The sequence below is a fragment of the Gossypium hirsutum genome, chromosome A11 (genome assembly GCF_007990345.1).
Source record: "Gossypium hirsutum isolate 1008001.06 chromosome A11, Gossypium_hirsutum_v2.1, whole genome shotgun sequence".
In the NCBI taxonomy this organism is placed as follows: Eukaryota; Viridiplantae; Streptophyta; class Magnoliopsida; order Malvales; family Malvaceae; genus Gossypium; species Gossypium hirsutum.
In genome coordinates this window covers 121,918,134-121,934,421 of record NC_053434.1, presented here as the reverse complement: position 1 = coordinate 121,934,421, position 16,288 = coordinate 121,918,134, and the positions used below count along the sequence as shown (strand labels likewise).

The 16,288-nt window shown below is 26.5% G+C and overlaps 1 protein-coding gene across 1 annotated transcript; it reads right to left on the bottom strand.

Moving 5' to 3' along the window:
* Positions 1-7,124: 7,124 nt before the first annotated feature.
* Positions 7,125-10,249, bottom strand: LOC107924826 (remorin 4.2). Its single transcript, XM_016855434.2, has 2 exons — positions 9,439-10,249; positions 7,125-7,680 (listed from the first exon to the last, which is right to left on the bottom strand). Exons 1-2 carry the CDS (start codon positions 10,090-10,092, stop codon positions 7,489-7,491), a joined length of 846 nt encoding a protein of 281 aa, XP_016710923.1. The 5' UTR covers positions 10,093-10,249; the 3' UTR covers positions 7,125-7,488.
* Positions 10,250-16,288: the final 6,039 nt, after the last annotated feature.

The following is a 16,288-nucleotide window of genomic DNA, read 5'->3' as shown; positions in this document are numbered from 1 at the left end:
ATTAGGGTAAATTGAAAAAATAGTTACTTTTATTTGCCTCAGATTACATTTTAGTCACTTATGTTTGAAACGTTACGTTTTAGTCACTGATGTTATTGTTTTGTTACGAAGTAGTCACTCTACCATTAAAATTCGTTACCTCCCTAACGGCAGTCCTACATAGCAGTCCAAATGGGTTTTAAATGCCAACTTGGATGTCCAGTTGTTGGGTGAAAATAGATTTTTAATTAAACAAAATTTAATTTGGACTGCCACGTAGGACATCCAAGTTGGCAATTAAAACCCATTTGAACTACCACATAGGACCGCCGTTAAGGAGGTAATGGAGTTTAACCGTAGAGTGACCACTTCGTAACAAAACGATAACGTAAGTGACTAAAACGTAACATATCAAACATAAGTAATTAAAATGTAATCTAAAGCAAACAAAAGTGACAATTTTTATAATTTACACAAAAAATTATTTAAAACCCCAAAATTGAATACCAAAATCTACCACTACTACTAATATATAAACTATTATTACTTCAATTTTAATTCTAATCCGTATTGATAATATAAATCTATATTAATTTATATAAATCAATACCAATTTATATCGTTACATAAATATAACATAAATATTTTCTACTATAACATTTGGAAAGTGGCAACACATGTTTTTCTCTTACATTAAAAAGGAAAAAAATTGAACATTATTTGATTATCTTGTCATATTATTTTGGGTCCAATAAAGTGGTAGTGTACAATGAATCTATTTTTTGACAACTTGAATAAGAAAATTTAATATAGTCCAATGATTTTATCTTTATTTGATATGGGCATTTAGAAAGAATACCTAATTTTCATTGAAAAAAAATAATACCTAACTTAGTGTAGTGGCCATGTCATATTATACTTTTTATGATTTATATATTTTTATAATTTAATTTTTGATTTATTAATTAGAATTTTCTTTAGAATAATTCATATTTTCCAGAAGTTGAAGTATAATTTTATCATTTTTGAATAGATTAGATAGAAATTTTTTCAATTCTGGGGGTAAAAATATAATTTTACTATATACTACCTTCTAATTTCATCTATTATGAGAGGATTAAATAGAAAATTTTTCATTTGCCTACCCATGTATCCGCCTCTACTAAAATTGATTCAGTTTATTTATCATATCATCGAGAATGGTATTTTTTTAAAATATATATTTAACAAATGAATTTTGCTTAACAAATCAAATAAAAAATTAAATACTTTTAATTCACTTAAAATTTGGTACCCTTGATATGAGTGAATAGAATATGAAGATTGGATTATTAAAATATTAATTGTATGAAAATATAAAAATGTGTATAAATTAATTTGGTCATTAAATTTATCAATATAACCGTACTTTATTAGGCTAGTAAAATTTTGAATTTGATCATGAACCACATATTTACTGCTTCAAAAGTTTACAATAGACATGTCTATTGGTCGGGTTTAGACAATATTTTTTATGTCTTGAATTGGCTCGACGTATTCAATTTTTTAAATAACTTTTTTTTAAAATGTAATTATAAAATTATATAAAATATTATATAAAATTATTTTTTAAAATTTCTTAATGAAATGGGCTTTTGGATGGGTTAGACTAAAACAGGTTTGGGCTTGAATTTTATTAGAATCGGGCCACAGTCAGGCCTATTAAGTTGGCAATCAAACACTTTACTGGGCCATAATCTATGGGCCCATTTTTCGATGGGGTCCAATATACCTCAAAACAAATATGTGGTCTTTGTTGGATTAGAAAACCCAATGACCTGTTTTGGTAAAATACCCGGGGTCCAACATTGCTCCATTGAACGTTTCAACAACGGGTTAATGTCCCATTTGGTCCGTTTCCAATCCAGGATATTTCAGTTGTTGATTGTTATAGTGTTTCAAGTGACAACGAGGGAACTAGGTTGGGTATATTGGGTAAGCCTAACCAGTTGGGTTTAGTAGCTCTCCTATTTTGTCCTTTTATTTATGATGTTTCGACAAGATTTGTTTATGGGTTGAGCCCCGCCCAAAAAGTAGAAGTATTTGGGTAAAAATTTAGATCTAAAAATTAGGCTTTAACAAAAAATAAGGCCCGTTTAAAAAATGGGCCAAGTCTCAAGTAATGCTTTTTTTCCTAAGCTCGACTGAGCTCGAATATACAAAAAAAATTTGTTGTTTTTTTTTCTATTTTGTTGTTTTTTCATTATTTTGCAACCATTTCATTATTATATTGTTACTATTTTATTGTTATTGTTTAGATATTGTATAACTCTTATTTTATTATTATTTTATAGGTATTTACTTGTTAAGTTATACCTATTTTAGTGTTATTTAAGTATACATATATTTTTTAAAATTTATTTTTAAATTGTTGGGAAATTTTATTTTTATGTTTTTAGTACTTTTGATGTATTATATTTAATATTTTAAAATAATAATATAAAAAATTAATATAGGCCGAGTCGAGTTTAAATTTTAAAATTTTTATCCAGGTCGAGTAAAATTTTAAGTCCATATTTTAAGCTAAGCCAAACTCAAACCTAACAAATTGACCTAAATTTTTTATTACACCCGACCCAACTCATGGACACCTATAATTTTTGTAATGAAATTATTGTTTTTACTGTAAAAGAAAAAAATAATGTGAAAATTTAGTTCCATTTAATGGAATAAGCATCCATCCATTTCTCCAATAAAGCAATTTCATCTATGTATAAATGTTGATGTTAAATTTGGAATGATTAGCAAATGAAAGTGAGAGAAAATCGATGTAACTAAGACATTGACTAATGCAACAAAATTTGGAGACAGTGATACCGCAAATTGCGGTTCTTTAAAGCGTCCAAAAATGTGAAAATCAATTGCTGTCTCCACCAACACTATGTAAACTTTCGTTGACTGGATTTTAGAATGCATAATAATAAATTTATTTTTTTTAGCGAAATTTAATTCTCAAATTTTAAAAATAGATCAATTTGACCTTTAATTTTTTTTTAAAAAAAGTAGGATTGTTATTTTTTAATAAAAATACGAATTAAAATGTTAAATTTTTAAATATGACATCTTGCATGACAATTTACGTGTACTTCATACTATTTTTTTAAATTTTCTTTTGTTTTTCTATTTTTATAATTTTTAAATTATTTGTTGGCATAACATAATAGGCAAATAGTGCAATGTCAACATGAAGTACACGTCGTTAAAAATTAATGTTTTAGTTAGAATTTCTGTTAAAAAAATGTAATTTGACTCTTTTTAAAATGTTAATGGTTAAATTTAACTCAAGAAAAGAATAAGGGTCAAATTGACAAAAGACGTAAACATTAAAAGTTAAATTTATTATTATGTTAATTTAGTACGGTTAATATAGTTGCCATTGCAATAATCTGAATTATGTGAGTTTGAACGCTTTTAAACACATAATATTTTGATAAGATTATGAATAGCTTAAGTATTCTATAAAAACAATGCCGGAATTTTTTTAGATTTTCTTTGGCATAATGTTAAATTTAGTTCTTAAAATTTACATTTTTTTTTATCAATTTGGCCTTTTAAAAAGAATCAAATTTGATCATTAACCTTACAAAAAAAGTTGAATTTTTGTTTTATTAACGAAAATACTAACTAAAACGTTAAAATTTTAAACATTACAACTCGGATAGCAATCCATGTATACTTCATACTTCTTTTTTTAATTTTCATAGTTTTTAAATTTTTTTTGTAAATTTTAAATTATTTGTTGATGTGTCATATAAGACAATTAGTGTCATGTCAGTATGAAGCACATATGAACTGTCACACTAACATCGCTAAAAATTTAATGTTTCGGTCATCATTTTTATTAAAAAAAGTAATTTGATTTTTTTTAGAAGGATAAAAATTAAACTTAACCAAAAATAAAAAATCTAATTAATAAAAATATAAACGTTGAGGGCTAAATTAATAATTATTTTAAATTTTCTTATTTGGGAAAACCCCAAAAGGAAAACAACAAATTGGAAAGGCATGTTTGAAGGAAAAGTGAATGCATTAATTTGCCATATATTTACTATTTACCAATTCACTATCAATGCCTTTCGGTTATCAATTTTGACTATTAAAATCAACTCTTCATTGGAATTAGGAATTTTAATATTTTAAAGTGTCGGATAAACAATCGGAACAGTCATTTTTGTTTCTCTCAAGTTACATTTTAGTTATTTATGTTTGAAATGTTACGTTTTAGTCACTTACGTTAACTTATTGTAACATTTTAGTTACTGAGCCATTAATTTCCATGTAACAATAAACTAACGTGGCACGTTAAATCCTCATTTCAAACAAAAATTTTAATTTAAATTATACAATTGGTCTTATATTTTTATTGGTTTGAGCAATTTTTTTCTTTTATGTTCTTTTAACTTATTTTTTCTTTTTCTTTTTTTCCAATTTACTTCTGCTTCTTCCTCTATTTTTCTCCCTTCTATATCTCTTTTAACGTAAAAGAACAAAATTAAATTACTCAAAACGATAAAAATATAGGAACCAATTGTATAATTTAACCTAAAAGTTTCAATTGAAATGATGATTTAACGTGCCACATCAAATTACCGTTAACGACAACTAACGCTCAGTGACTAAAATGTTACAACATGATAATGCAAGTGACTAAAACGTAACATTTTAAACATAAGCGACTAAAATGTAATATGAGAAAAACAAAAGTGACTATTTTAAAAATTTATCCTGAAGTTTTTTAAAACGATTTATATATTATAATACTGGACATGATAAAAAAAATATATAATGTAAAAGGAGTCAAAATTAAATTATATATTTTTAGTGGAATTGAAATATAATTTCATCATTTTATCAGTTTATAGTTTTATATTTTTAAAGGATTAAATTAAAATATTATTATATTTGAAATCAAAATATAATTTTACCATATATGAATTTACAATTTATAAATTTTAAAGGACCTAACTACAATTTCCCATTTTAGGATTTGGATAATTTAACCATCTTTTTACCTTACACATTTTTCATCACAAAAGTTTAAACTATTTGTCTATGATAAGCTTTCTATTTTAATCAAAATTGATTTGTAATTAAATTTAAATAAAAATATTTTTTTATATTAAATAATAATTCAAAATTTAAGATATTTTATGTATCAAATCATATACATTACTCAAATCTTTTAATGGATTTGCTTTTAACTTTTAGACCATACTATTTTTTCATGTGCTTTTGCCCCCCCCCCCGCCCTTAATTATGAATATTTTTGGTCTTTGCATAAACACATCATTTTTCTTTGTTTTTATTTGTAAATAAAGCCCCAAAGTTCTCCCAAAATGTCATAATTTTTCTTTTTGCCCCAAAATTCATAGAACTTGGCCTTATATTAGACTTGGGGAAAAAACAATAAAACAAAAATCACATCTTTCTTTTTTAGTCACTTCTTTTCCATCCAATCAATAATTTAAGTTACAACGATTAATACCCATTTTTACAAACATTTCCAATCATATCTATTTTTTTGTCACAATACTTAGAATTATACATAACCTCTCCCCACGTTATAAATAGAAGGAAAATACATTTCAGCGCACTCGAACCAACATCTTCCTACATTAACAATCAAACTAAGACTCAATCAACAATTATCTTCCATTTTTTAAGTATTTATTTTATAAATAATACCAAGGAATAAAATTTGATAATTCATGTATATATGTTGTAGTATTCTTATTTATATAAATGTTAAGAGATTTTATATTTAAATAATATTTTTTCTCGAGTTATATTAAGTCATTGATATTTACAGGAGTAATTATGGGTAGATAATGATTTTGGTCCTATTGGTTGAATGGTATAATTCTATTGTTAGCGTTACTCTAAAATAAATAATTTAATTTAATTCTTTATATTTTTTATATAAAAATTTTATACTTTTGATCCTTTTAAAAATTAAAAATTCAAATTAAGCCATTTTTAATACAAAATTTTTAATCTTGGCTTTATATTTTTTAGTTTTATTTCAATTCTATTTCACATAATTCTTAACATTAACAAAAAAAAAGAGCAAAATAAATGTGGTCATTTAGTATTCGTGTACATAATATCTATCCATCCTTTGTAGGGACAACGTTTGGGAGGTAGTAGGGGCCTCCCTACTAAATGACAAAATATTATTTTAGTCCTTTTGAATTTTTAAATTATAAATTAATTTAATAATAAAATTATATTTTACCTTTCAAAAATATTAAATTTTAATTTAATTATTTTAAAAATTATAAAAAAAGAAGCAAATATTATTATAAATTGAACTTTAACTTTTTTTAAAATTTTAAAATTTAATTTTAGTCCCCTAATATAATTTTTTGGTTTCACCCCTGAGTTATAGTGTATGCCATTATTGATCTACTACCCAGCTACTCAACTAAAACTGACTTGATCCTCTTTACTTTAGTAGTGCCACCCTGTACAATTCGTTTATACAAGTTTGCACGTGGCATAGTTCACTTACATGAGTTCGCATATAATAAGTTCGCATCATCATGTAAGTGAACCCACACTTAAGGAACACGTGTTAAATTAAGGTACTTTTTGACATATATGAAAGTTTACCTAAGACATCACATCTAAGAATCATATCATATAAATAATGAAATTAACTTCCTGAAAAGAAAATAGACAGAAACACTAATACTGATAAAAATTTAAGAAATAACACAAAAAAATATGATATCAGATATATTACTGTTACATTCTTATTATTAGCCCTTCATGGTCTACATATATGTATAAATACTAAACAATCAAGTGTATAAATTTTTTTATTATAATATTGTTTAAAACAAAAGATTAGCATAAATTTTAGTGTTAAATTTTGGTATATAAATTTTAGTGTTTAATTATATTTTTTCTTTCGATTTAAAAGTTTTTGATGTAAAAATAGACAAAAAAAAAAGTAAAAAAAGTACTAATAAAAAGTGGGGGAAAGAAGAAAAGCAACATTCAACAACATTCAAATCTGAATCAACAGCAAATGAAGCCAAAAAGTGATTAATATTTAATTTTTCATAATTAAGCTTTAAAAAAACTACAATAATTGACACTAATTAAAGCACCAAACCAAATAAAAAGGCTGATAATTAATATATTTTCAACTGTACAACATTAAAAAAAAGGGTTCCATCCCCATATATCACCATTAACAAATCCTCAAATATTATCCCATCACACTTCAAAACACTCAAACATGAACCCATACATACATACATACATACATGCATGTATACATAAATATAGTTTTCATTTGGTGCAACTCTCGATTGCATGCCCTCTTACATAAAAGGGGTACCCTACAATTGAAAAGATGAAGGTACTCACATGCATTCATATATATATGTATGTGTATGTGTATATATGTATGCATATATAATGGGAATTATATGAAGGGAAGATTAAAGTGTTTTTTTTTTTTTAAAAGAAGGACCGTTTAGCAGGTGGTCTCCCAACAGCTCTCATTAAATTGGCAATTTCAAGGATTTTTGCAACTTTGGTCCCTCTCTTGGACTCAGCTGATGCCCTTCTTTCTTCTGCTTTTCTGTGTGCTTTTGCGACGTCGTTTTGCATCTTTTCTAGGGCTTTTGCTCTTTTCTCCTCTAGCTTCCTCTACTTATACAAATATATAGAGAAAATAAATCCGATTCACATTTGTGTATATATATATATACACACACATATGCATATTGGGACTGTTACTCAAAATCCCATTACAAAATAATGATGTAAAACTACTATGAATGAATGCATGTATATACAATGTTAATATAATATATGTATAATCCTGTTAAATGCACGAGCGAAACTAGGAATTGTGCACTGAAGTTGAGATAAAATCAAAATATTCAGGAACCAAAGTAAAAAATTTTGTATTAAAATGAGTTGCATTGAATTTTTAGCTTTTGAGAGGGGTTAAATTTGCAGTTTTCATATATTAAGGAGAACAAAAGAGATGAAATTGAACAACTAATACTTTGGAGGGGTTAAAGATGAATTTTACCATTTCATCAAGGCTGCATACTACCCTCCCTACCCCTCGGCTTCCCATTATGTGCTAAAAAGAATGGTAAAGTACATTCTCAACTATGGTTTTTTTTTTCTCCTTTATAGACTATAAAATGTTAGAAAATGTTCATCAAACTATGTTGTCACCCAACAATTTTTTTTTTCTACTTTGGTCACCCAACTTTGAAAATTTATAAATGATCATCCAACTACTTATTTGTCTTTTTTGGTCATTATCTAGTTAATGTAAAAGTGAAAACACCTAAAAATAAAAGATAATTGAGTGATAAAAAAGACAAAATTAAATAGCTGACCATTTTGTAATTTTTTATTGTTTGGTAAAAAAAAAATACTTATAATTAAATAACCCAAAAAGAAAAAACCACTAAGGTACCATAAAAAGAATAACTCTTTAAGTAAAGTCTTAAATTCGAGCCTTATAACTAAAAAGAGTTCATAATTTGATAAAAATAAACTCGAATTGATAAATCCAAACTAAGCTAATGATAGATTTTTATTCTTATTTTTTATGAGAGAAAATTGTTAAATGATGTACTCTTTTAAATTTATCCACTAATAAAGTTGCAAATCTCCTAAAGTAAGGACAAAGGAAAAAAAAACCCACTACCACCATTATCATGATTCATGATATCCCACTAATAATTTAAGAAAAACAAAGCATAGGGACTTGATTAAGAATTTGACTAAAAAAATCAATAACATATGATAATTATTACATGAAGATAGTTTTGTTATTAAACTACCATGAAAATTCCCTACCATGCAACTAAGAACCTTGGTCAATTGAATCATCAATTAATACTCAATAATTTCCTCAATAAAATTATTTAGACTACATCAAATCATTAATTTAGTTAAATTTAAAATTGGTATCAATTAAAAACTTAAATTTAAGATTTTAGTTCTATGATTAATGTATTCACTGTTTCAAGTGTGACTTAAGTTTAATTCACGCTAATTATATTACATTTTCATCTTAAAAATGAAAAAAAAAATCTATTTAATTTCTTCAAAAATATGAACTTTGAAAAATAGAATCTGTTAAGTTTTGTTTTTCTCTCTTAAAATGAAAAGATACTGGTTTGATTAATATATATATTAAAATTACATTTTCATCCTAAAAATTAAAAAAATTCTATTTAATTTCTTCAAAAATATGAACTTTGAAAAGAAATTATAGTTCTATTCTAATCTTTCCCTTACAATTTTTTTCTAGCTTAGCAAGGTTTTCTTTTTTTGCTAACTCATAAAATTATCATTTATTTTGAATTAGTCCTTGATAAAAGAAATTTTCATGAGAAAATATGATGAGAAAAAAAAATTCTCAGTATCCAAACATACCTCTACTTTCTTCATCCAAGAACTAGCCTTTTGTACTTGTTCACTTTCCCACCCATTAATTATAGCATCTTCTCTCTTGAACCTATTATTAATCTTTGCAATCTTCGCGTTTTGCCAAGCACATATTTTCGATTCCACCTCCTCTTTCTTCACTCTCAGCACCGTGACTTCCCCATGTCCGCCGCTACTACCACCACTCGCCGCCGCCGCAGTCGTCGCTGTTTCTAACCCACCCGACCCTACCCTTCTTGGCTGATCCGATTCTCGATCGTACGGACCATTATCGGGTACTATAGCTAAACGGTTAGTTTCCTCTTGCAGTTCATGATCTTCACCGATCCTGGTCAACTGATTGTTATTCAAAGTATGTACGGAATCGGAATCGTTGTTTTCTATAGAAGATCCGGCGAGGACCAGAGCATTGAATTCTCGGCTTATGGTGGTGAAGTTTTCACTCGGAGCTACTTCGCTCGATGACGATGCACGGCTGCTTCTGGTTTCCCAACGACGACGGGCGTTGACGACGGGAGGGTGTGGTGGGGTTAAAGCATGGATGTCTCTGATACGTTCACCGTCTTGATCGTCGTGATCGTGATGTTGGTCGTGGTTTGGATCGTTTTCGCCATTGTTGACGGAGCTTTGAAGGGCTAACATAATATGCGGAATATGATTTAGCTGCAAAGAGGAAGAAGAAGATTTTTATTTTTTTAATATCTCGGGAAAATATATGGGCCACTAAATTTATATGGAGGATTCAAGAAGAAAGAATCGGCTTTTATGAAGTGGTGAAGTAAAATAAGCCCACAAAAGAAAAGATGGAAGTGAGACTTCATTTAAAAAGAAAGTAGCTTTGGGATTTTGTTTATTTATTCTTAAAATGTAGAATTAATATTTATGGGTCGAGTGGAGTCAAGTTAGGTTAATTTAATGTAAAGATATTTGAATCGGTTCTGACTGAAAATTAATTAAGTTATTTGTTTCAAAAATAGTTTCAAATCGATTAGATTGAGAGTTGGTATGAATCGATTAAATTAATTTTTTTTAAAACTTTTAATATTTTTTAATTGGACTAGTGAACTTGTGGCCGATTAGTTCGACCATGAGTTCGTTTAAAATAATTTGTTTTATAAAGGGATAAAGTAATATTTAGTTTCTCAATTTGATAATTTTTCCTTACTCCTTGAACTTTTTATTTATTTATATTATCTTAATCTTTGTTGGTTTTTCCCAAGTTAGCCCCTAAACTTGGGTTCTATTAAACTATGATGATGTAGCATTTTGAAGTTGCACCACAACATCATCTATTCTTTTAAAACAATTATTAACTTCTCATATATATATATTTAGATTTTTAATAAATATTTTAATTTTTTTCATGTGATAATGTGTTACTTTCTTAAAGTGCCACATCATTATATTTTAATAGGATCCAAATTTATGGCCGAAATAAAAAAAAACTGCAAAGTTTAGGACTAATGTGGATTAAAAAAAGTTCGGGAACCAATGTAAAAAAAGTTGTTAAGTTTATAGATTAAATGTTGCTTCATACCTAACCTAATGTATCAAATTACTAGTTTATATAGTTATTCAAGTTCAACTTGACTCGATATATAAGTTTTAAAAATTATCCAAATTTGTCTGAATACTTAAATAGTTAATCCAAACTTGTTTAAGTGTATTCATATTTTTAAATTTATTTAAAAAGTATTTTTTATTTAATATTTAGTACTTATAAACGATGATATGGGTAAAATTATGTAATTAATATATTTATTAAAATTTTAAATAAAAATAATTAAATTGTTTAAATATTTAATCAATTTTAAGTATTTAGTTACTTTATATAATGATATAAAAAGATAAAAATACTCTCATAATAAATATAGTTTACTTTGTAAAAAAAAAAATTTTTTAGTCGTTTCTAATTGAGTAAATGCAAAGTTGACTTTTAATTAAATTTCAAAATTATAAACCACTCAACATATTTTTATTATTTTTTACATTATAGTACAATATATTCAATTTTTCATATGATAAAAATTAATATTACATAACAGGTTCACGCATTGAATATTAGAGTCGACTTTTATTTTAAGTAAATTTTTTTATTTAATCTCATTTTTAGGCCTGATATTATTTTTCAAATATTCTCAAATATCAAACGAACTTTTAAGATTCAATAAGTAGTTCGACCCATTATTAAGCGATATATTTGACATACTAATTATATCCACTAATAAAAAATCGAATAAAGAATATAAAAGAATTCAAAATTAAATTCATTTTTATTAACATAATTTTTTTCCAATTTATTAATAATATTTTATTTTATATACTATGCATCAAATAATCCAAATATATTTGGCAATAATATACCAACCTTTGATTTTATGTCGAAAAAGGAGGCATAGTTGAAAAAAAGAAAGTAAGATCTAAAGTACACAACAATACATGATTCGTTTTGGTAGTTTACGTCAAGCAAAAAAAAATTAGAGAATTATATTATATATTAATTTATATACACAAAAATAAATCATGTAAAAAGTATTAAAAAAATCAACAAGACACAACAATTATTATTATTAAATTATATACTAATATAAAAAGTTTTATTTACTAAAAAAAATCAAGGATATTATATTTTATAATCCTTAGTATATATTAGATATGTTAATGGGTCGGGAAACTCACCCAGGCCCGCCTGAAATTTGAGAAGTTTTGAGCAAAAATTGTAAGTCCAAAAAACGAGTTCGGGTGAAAAAATTAGGCCTGTTTAAAATATGAGTTAGGTTCGGGTTTGAATATTCAAGACTTGAGTCAAGCTTAACCCGTTTTTAAGTTTGTAATACTTTATATTATATAATCTGTAACACATTAAAAAAATAACCCTATACTAAATATATAATACTATTCTAATGTAAATATTAAAATAATGTTAAGATTACTATGTAAAAAATTTCAATAAAAAAATATTAACATTAAAATAATATAATATAAATATTTTTTAAAAATATAATATGGACAAGCCTAAAATGAGTTTTGATTAATCTTTTGCAAATATAGACAGGTTTGGGCAAAATTTTAAGCCTATTTTTCGGGTGGGACTTAGATAAGCATAAAGTATATTAATATCATGCTTAGGTCTGGCTCGACTCGACCTGACCATGAGCACCTCCAATATATATCATGTAGTAGTTGTGATTGTTACTATTTATTTATTTCTTATTATTTTTCAAATTATTATTTTGTTAAAACAATTTCATCAACACAATTTATATATATTTATAATACTAAAATAGCTTGTTCCATAGCTACTGACAATAATTCAATAATAAAAAAATGATTATATGTTTTTACATGTTACAACAATAATAATATTAACTGAATTAAAGCTTAATCGATAAAAAAATATTAAATATATTGTTAATTAAGTGGTTGATGAAATTTAACCAATGAGAATTAGTTATTCTACTAATTATGGCTATGAAAAGAATCTCCTCATGGTTAGATTTTCAGATTTAATTTAATTTAATTTTAAATATATTTTAATTATCAATATAATTGTGATTTATAATTTTAGTTCTGATTAGTTATTTGGATGTAAATATTTAAAAATTAATTTTTATTGTTATTAATATTTAACAAATTCATAATAAAAAATTAAATTTGATTAAAAACCTTTCATTAAATATAATTATTTGATGATAAATAAAAAAAGTTACACTAAATCATTTTACTTTTCTTTTTTAAAACATAAATTGTTATATTTTTAATCTCATATATGTTAAAATGTAAATGAATTTATTTGATAAAAATAGAACATAATTTATGTTGACCTTTTATTACATAAAAAAAATTTAAAATAATATTTAGCAAACTTTACATGCTTATGGTAAATGTTTTAAAAAAATAAATATATAATCATTTGTATAATTATATTTATAATTTAAAATATTCAGTATTTTAATTTCTTTTAAAATATCATGTAATTACTGAGTTTAATTAAACGTTAATCAGTGTCGGCAAAAAAGATTTGACGAGGAGCCCACCAACAGTAGGTAAAGGCGTGTGGACCATCGATGAATATACACACGCGTCCCACGTAATAAACAAATTACTATTTAATTCTCACATGCCGTTTATCCATAGGCTCCAGGTCCCGTCAGAGAAGCTACTTATGTTCCCGCCAAGTAATCATTGACGTTATATTTATCAAACGGGCGCCACGTGTACGACTAATTAATTTTTATATTTTTATAAAATATATTTTTTAGGTTTTCAATATGCCCACGTCTCACGTGACACAACCAAGCTTATCTTATCCCCTAATAATAAAATTTCAAAATTTTTAATTATGCAAAATCATTAATTTTATAATATTTATTTTTAAACTAATTTTTAACATATGTTTCCAAAACATGTTTAAAAATTTTACTAATAATGAATTAAATAAAAAATTAAAATAACAATAATAATTACTAATTATATTAAAAATACATTAATAAATTAATAAATTTTTTAATATGGTGGGTCAAATTTTTGCAATGAAATAGAATGTTAGATTCTTAAATAATTATACATAATGTTGTATTTTTTTTTGATGTAATGGAAGTGATATAATGGTGAAGATATTGGATGGGATTCAACAAAGAAGAACTTGTAGCAGGTGTGCTATGACAAAAACACAGACCATTCTTCTCGGTCATTCAAACAGGCATCTTCAATAGAATAGACAGATTCTATATCATCTTCCTTTTGGATTTTGATTCTTGTTTGTTGAACCATCTGTGCAATCTTTTTTGCTCCTTTTTTGTTCTTTGGACAATTTTTTGAGAAGTGTCCTTTTTTATTGCAGATGTAGCATCAGTTAGACTTTATTGTTGATCTCCGTTTTTTCATGAGATATCTCCATTGAGGCTTCTTTCTTCTTTTCCATTTTGTGTTCTTTGGAAAATAATCTTTTTTGAAATGTCTCTTTTTCTTTGAACGACAGCCACATATCTTATCTCTTGGGCACTTATACTTCAAGTGGGATTCATCACATGCTCAATCAATTCTTTTATCACAATGGAGATAATCCTTGAATATCTTTCTTCTGTTACAAATGTCTTCTAAGGCAATAAAGACTTCTTGCTGAATTTCTCCAATTGTTAATTAGAGAATATCTTTATTTTGCCTTTGGAGAGCCTGATTAACTCAACTTGTAAAGGATCTGGAATGGATGAGAAAATTACTGGCTTCAAATTTGAATTGAGACTTAAGGCACAAAAATAATTTAGTCATTATTTTGAAGTGCCTTGCTAGATCTCTCCTGTCATATGAATAGCATTTTCTCTTGTGGAATTCCCTTCTCTTGAGTAAAAATATCATCTCAATTGCCCACAAAGTGATGATGGATAATTCATATTGGCTGAGCAAGATCCTGAAGAACCAAGAATTGCATTTGATCATGTTGACTAATTAAATTCCACCAATCTCGCACCATACTCATAAATCTGGAAACAAACTCCATGAGAATGTTGTAATTGCTATCTTCAGTGAGCTTGCGAGTTTCAAGCCAAGAATGGAACTTTTGAATCCTATCTGGCCATTTTCCTTGTGGAATATCATCAAGAGTAAAAATGATTCTTCCAATAGAGGGTTTTTGTGTAAAACGTTGTTGTGAAGAAGATGAGTCTGGTACTTCTTGCATCTCTTCATCATCTGATTGTTCTACCTTTGGATGAGTTTGTAATACCTTTGAAAGATTCTCTTCTTCTGATTGATTTTCTGATACTGGTTCTGATGATGAATTGGAATCTGAATAATCTGTATCAGAATCTAATTGTTGATATTGAAGTTGTAAAGCTGAGATTTTTAGAATCATGGCTTCATTATAATCTTTAAAAATTTTTGTTAAAAGATTTTGATCTTGTTGAATCATCAGGGATTTTGAAGCTTGCTTTGGAGGAGGCGATCTTGGAGGTGACTTGTCCACAATTGGTTTTTTGCCAAGTTTAATTTCTTCTTGATGAGCTTCTTCCTTTTTTGCTGCCTCAGTTTTTCCAGCTTCATTTTACTCTTTTTTTTTTTGCTTCTTGTTTTTTAATTTCCAAAAACACTTCATAAGTGCTTGGTTTAGTTCTTTGTGAAAATTTAAGAAAGGAGATATGAACTCCTTCTACTAGAAGGGTGTTCCTTTGTCTGATCAAAGGAAATAATTCAATTGTTTCTGATATTGGGGATGGTGCTAGAATTTTCCCAATTTTCTGGAGTGCCTTGATCTGTTCCTTGAGATTTTGAATTTCTTTTTCTCTTTATGCCAGATGATAAAAGAAATCTTGGCCCGGTGCTGCTCATTCTTTTGCCACATCATTTAATCTCTTTTGTAACATTGATATGATCATTCACTGTGACAGCCCTAATATGACCCTAATCGAAAAGTGATTTCGGGACCATAAAACCGAGTCAAAATAATAATTAAATGCTATATTCTGTGCTTATTATATGTGAAGGTGTATGTATGAAAATTTCATGCTTTAATATTGCTATTTGTGAGTGAAATTATTTAAAAAGGACTTATTTGAAAAATTTTGAAAATATTATAGGCTAATTTAGTAGTGGCCAATTAATTAATGATGTATATTAGTGGGTTTGCATGCCAAATTCCCCACTTTAGTAGTAGTGGCCGGCCATGATAATGATGATAAGCAATATTTATTATGAAATAATATTATAAAATGGAAATGGCTTAATTTATGGAATAAAAAAATGAGTAAATTAAAAAGATATTAGAAAACAAAGGATAAACAAAAAGACTTGTATCATCTTCTTCCTTAGGAGCCGAATGGTAGAGAAAGAAAAGGAGGAA